Below are 4,943 nucleotides of genomic sequence, written 5' to 3' on the forward strand. Positions count from 1 at the left end.
TATGTACTATGAACAGTTGCGTTAGTCTATGGGTGGGTGAGAGGGAAACCTGAGTAACATTCTCCAGGATCTCATCCCATATCTCATCCGGAATGGTACCCAAGTCATCCACCCATCCTGTTCTGCACCTCAAGGGGCCCTGTGCCACCAATTTCATTAAAAACTGTGAGTACATTAATGAAATCAGCCCCTTGGTACTTGTTGAGGTAAACAATGTATCGAAGAGCGGTGTATGCGAGAACCTCGGAGCCCCCTGAGGAAACTGCGCTCGGAGTGCGTGGCGCACCCGGAGATACCCAAAAAAACAGTTGGTGTGTATCTGAAACTCAGCCTGTAGATCCTTGAAGGAGCGTATAGCGTCCCCCTGATACAACTGGTTTACAGTGCAGATACCCGCCCTCCGCCACGAGCGGAATCCCTCCAGAGGAAGCAGCTCAGGCAAGCAGCCATTACTCCACAAGGGCGTATACCCTGTCATGCCACCCACTCGCATCAAGGTTTTAGCTGCCCTCCACACCTGCCCCATCAATTTCACTGTGGGGAAGCCTGAATGCTTCTTAACATATAAATCACTCTCCAGGTATTGCAGCGGGTCTAGCCCCCTGAAAAGATACAAGACAATGTTAAAGGTCTGTGGGTGCACCCCACCTTGTGCCCACCCTGCCAGATGTTGCAATTGTGATGCTATATAATACAACCAGGGGTTGGGAAGGGCCAGTCCCCCCGAAATCTTAGGTCTGTGCAGTACATCCAGTCTCAGCCTAGCCCCTATGCTATTTCTGGCCTCTGTTCACACCAGCAGTCTGTTCCAGACCAGAAAAATACTGCATGTCTCATTTTGCCTGGTCTGGAATACACTGGAACTGCGGGCAGGTTTACACCATTTTCCAGACCAGATCTGTTCCAGAAAATGGTGTGAACCTGCCCTAAGGCTATGCTCACACCATGTCCTGACCAGATCTGCAAACGCAGTTCAGTGCGTTTTGCCACCTCCCGGTTCTTTTTAGCTTAAAATGGGCTTTCGTGTGCAGTCCAGTGTGGTCTGTGCGTTTGATGCATTTTGCGCATTCTGGTGCGTTCCAGTCCAGAAAAAATTAATTTTTTTCGGTCTGGAACAGGAAGCAAAAAAGGTATGAACTGTAGCCCAGAAAACACACAGGGATACCTCGGGATGAGTTTTTGGTCCAGGAGCTAATTGTTCTGGTCTGGACAGAATCTGGACATTGTGTGAACAAGCCCAAAGTACAGGGCACAACAAAATCAAGACATTCAAGGAATTCTGGAGCAAAACCTACTGCCCAATGTCAGAATGCTCTGTCCTAGTCACAGGTCATGGGTCCTCCAAGAAGAATAAAGGCCCAAGACACAGAGCAAAAAGCTCCCAAGAATGGCTAAGAATAAAACACTGGCCTATTGTGAAGTGGCTTTCTATGAGCCCTGATCTGAACCCCACTGACTACTTCTAAAGGTTGTGCAACCTAGGTAAAGAATCCCATTATTTTTGTTAATGTTATTTTCATCTGTTTTAGTATTTGAAATATTCTGTTAAATCAAAAGCAACATCTTATTATTAAATATGGAACAATCACAGACACCAATAAATTCTGTCAGTATCAAGTTCAAGTCAAATTGTCCTTTTTTTCGTGATAAGGTACCAACAAGTTTATCCGCGACTGCTATGCTTGCTTGTTGTAGGTCAGTGTCTCAAAGTACTGAAGCCAAAGACAGTCTAGCAACTAGCATTTTCAGGAAGAAGTCAGCAATGGCAGCCTGTTTTTTTTGTTTGTTTTTTTAAGCACAGGTTTGCTTTAAAAACACAACTATGGTTCATTTTCAGTAAGTAGACGTTTTTCATGACAGGATATGATACTTTCAGACAGTTTGCGCAGGATTTCACTGACAAACGCACAGCTAAACACAATCTTTGTGCAGTACTAAGCAGCATGAAGCACATCATTTACAGTACCGTGCAGTTAGTAAATATGGCTGAACCAATGTTTCTATTGGTTAAAAAAAACAAATAGCAAGACTGTTGAAAACATCAAAATTCACTAAAGGTATCTTTTGGTGTCCATTCACATAATGCATTTAAAAGACAGTATAACCATTGTTTTAAATGGTGCCAGTTCACATCTCTGCAATATGTTGACATACATTGTCTGTTTTTGATGCAACACCTTAGACCTGAGTGGCGATGAGCGTTTTGTAGCACATTTTCTGCCCTAAAAAAACGCTCCAAAAATATGCCCTCTACCTAAGCAGTAATTTTCTACTCTACTAAAGTGGGCCACTTGTGGATCCACAGCGGGAATAGACCACGGTTTAAAAAAATCAACAGTAGCACGCTCTCAGGTGAGGCTCAGGATCCCTCCAACATAATACCTTAAATAGCAGGTGAATCAGAAAGGTTGTTGCAGCTGCAGGAGGTCTGGAAGGGATTGGGTGAATTTGTCCATTGCAGTAGAGGTCCCCGATTACAGGGCAACTGAGCTGAAGGAGAATCTGAGTTCAGACCAGAAACTGGAGTTTCACGTGATGATTCTCAAACCAGGAGCAGCAGTGGGATGGTACTTCCTCTGTGCTAAATGGATCACAGAACGTGCACAACAATCCACCTAGGAATTGAGTTCTGATATAATCCGCTAAGCATTACCCATTTCAAGTAAAACCAGAAGCAGTGCAAACATTAGCTCTATAGCTCCTGGGGCTTTAGTCTGACCAGCCTAAAGGTGCCCATACACCTTACTATTTTTTGGAGATTTTTGTGTCTGCGATTGCGTTTTCGTCCAAAAATCTGCCAGTTGATGGGAAGTGCACAAACTCAATTACTGTACATCTGGCAGATTTTTGTCATTCAAGCATAGAAAACTTTTGTCTAGTTGGACAAAAATTGACAGGTTAGTGGAGTTGTTGTACAACAAAAATCTCAAGATAAACTGCACATGCTAAAATGAAAATCTCTGCTTTCCATCAATAACAATTGGCCAGGTGGTGGTGCGGACGAACGTTAACTGCAAACTACATTGGTCTGTGCATGATGGGCTAGTTGTAAGAAAATTAAAACGAGGGTGAGATGTCTGCACAAAAAATGTTGTACAATGGTTGTAAGGTGTATGGCAACCCTTACTCAGAAAGGTCACCCCCGGGGCTGTGCCACAGCTTTGGACCTGGAGAGCACTCTGAATCTAACTTTTACCAGTACACTCATATCTGAAAAGCACCACAATGCAAAGCCCAGTGCCTGAAGATCACATTCCAGGCCAGCCCCACAAAGTCCAGTCTTTTGAGGTCCTAGAACGGCATCCGTACCAGAATGAGGAAGCCCTAATCCAAAAAGCTGCTGTGTAAAGACCAGCTGCAACAGTGATGTGTAGGAAATCTTGATTGAAGTTAAAAGAAAAACTGCCAAGAAACAAAAGCTACTAAAAAGGCGGCTAGAGTTTTTCAGCACAGTTTAAGAAAAGACATCCATTCTCTTACGGCACCAGCAAAATACTGAGACATGCTGGCTTACAATTTTTTTGAATGACAGAGCCAATCAGGTGGCAGTATAACCCTGACTGTATCTGAATTCCTGTGTCCCTCAATGGATGAGAAAACATTAAAGGGCATTTTGATCAACTGATTACAGACCAATGTTACATGAACACTCACACTTCAACACACAAAATGTTTTCAGGACATTTACCTTTATGTAACCTCACTAAAATTAACTAACTGCAGAAGAAGATTGCAAAGGAAAACTACATTATATTCGCACGGTCAGCTAAAAGTAAAAATTTTAATTAAGTAGTAAAAAAAAATGACATTTCTTGTCAGAATGTGCCTCATCTGCAAATAAACGAATGGTCACAAAGGGTTAGTCTAATGCCGCTAAGCAAATAAAAATGCCGTGTGTAACTGAACCTGAACACAAGGAGCTGTCTACTTGGGTAAATATATTATTGTCCCACAAATCTTACTTGCTAGGATGCTTACTTGGCCAGACAACAATTCAGACAATCAGCCTGGGCTAGACTTCATTGCAAGTCAATGCACGGACAAGTAAAGCATAGCAATTATAACAACTGAAATGGTTACTATTTAATAGGCTGCTGAGTTTTCATATTTCTAGGATGATACTGTCCTTGGATGCATACATGGCCTTTTGTCACAACTCACCTGTCACATGCGTCTCTCCAGGAAGAAGGGGGATCTCATCACTGGACTCTTGGTTTAAACCATCTCTCGTTGGCTGCATAAAACAAACCTTTATTGGAATACATGATAGTAATACAGGTAGATGAAACAGCAGATGTGATTTAAGCCCATGGCACTGTAGCCTGTTTCTACAACATTACTCTTTCACTGGCTAGACCAACGAGGCATTGCTCCCTCCTTGGCGAGAGTGAATCATCTGCATTTCGTCTACCTAGAGTGATATCTCCCTGCTCCAGCCAGTGAGAAAGTCACATCATAAAAAAAGAAGGGGTTTGTTTGCAATCCTCATCCTAGCAAGTTACCATCAGTGGCAGGATCACTAGCATGCCATATGCCTTAGGGTCCCCACACACCTTACGATTATCGTACGAGAATCGCGGGAAATCCCGCGATCGTACGATGATCGTAAGGTGTGTGGAAGCCGTGCGACCTCTACTACTGTAAGGACAGCCTTAGATATATAGGCTTTTGTTAGCATGCCACACCCTACAACACATAAGGCTAGTCTGTATGAAGCAAATGGTAAAAAAAACAAAAAAAACAGGTCCACAGACAACACAGCTAGTCTAGTTTTGGCTCATGTTTAATAAACCGCACTAGAAAAACAGACACAACAGGCTTTTTATGGCAGAAAAGACTGTGTAAAGGTGCCCATACACTATACAACCCTCGCAAGACAAAAGTCTTGCGAGGGTTGTAAAATAATTTAAAAAAAATATGGGACACCTTTAAAGCCCAATCAG

General features: G+C 43.0%; 1 protein-coding gene across 1 annotated transcript in view; it reads right to left on the reverse strand.

Moving 5' to 3' along the window:
* The window catches only part of MTM1 (myotubularin 1), a 74,541-nt gene that overhangs the window by 42,160 nt on the left and 27,438 nt on the right, over positions 1 to 4,943 (reverse strand). Inside the window, exon 3 of the mRNA XM_018552594.1 lies at positions 4,162 to 4,234. Coding sequence (XP_018408096.1) covers positions 4,162 to 4,234 — 73 coding nt within the window. The remainder of the gene's footprint in view (positions 1 to 4,161; positions 4,235 to 4,943) is intronic.

This window comes from Nanorana parkeri, unplaced genomic scaffold (assembly GCF_000935625.1).
Source record: "Nanorana parkeri isolate BGI_ZX_2015 unplaced genomic scaffold, ASM93562v1 scaffold93, whole genome shotgun sequence".
In the NCBI taxonomy this organism is placed as follows: domain Eukaryota; kingdom Metazoa; phylum Chordata; class Amphibia; order Anura; family Dicroglossidae; genus Nanorana; species Nanorana parkeri.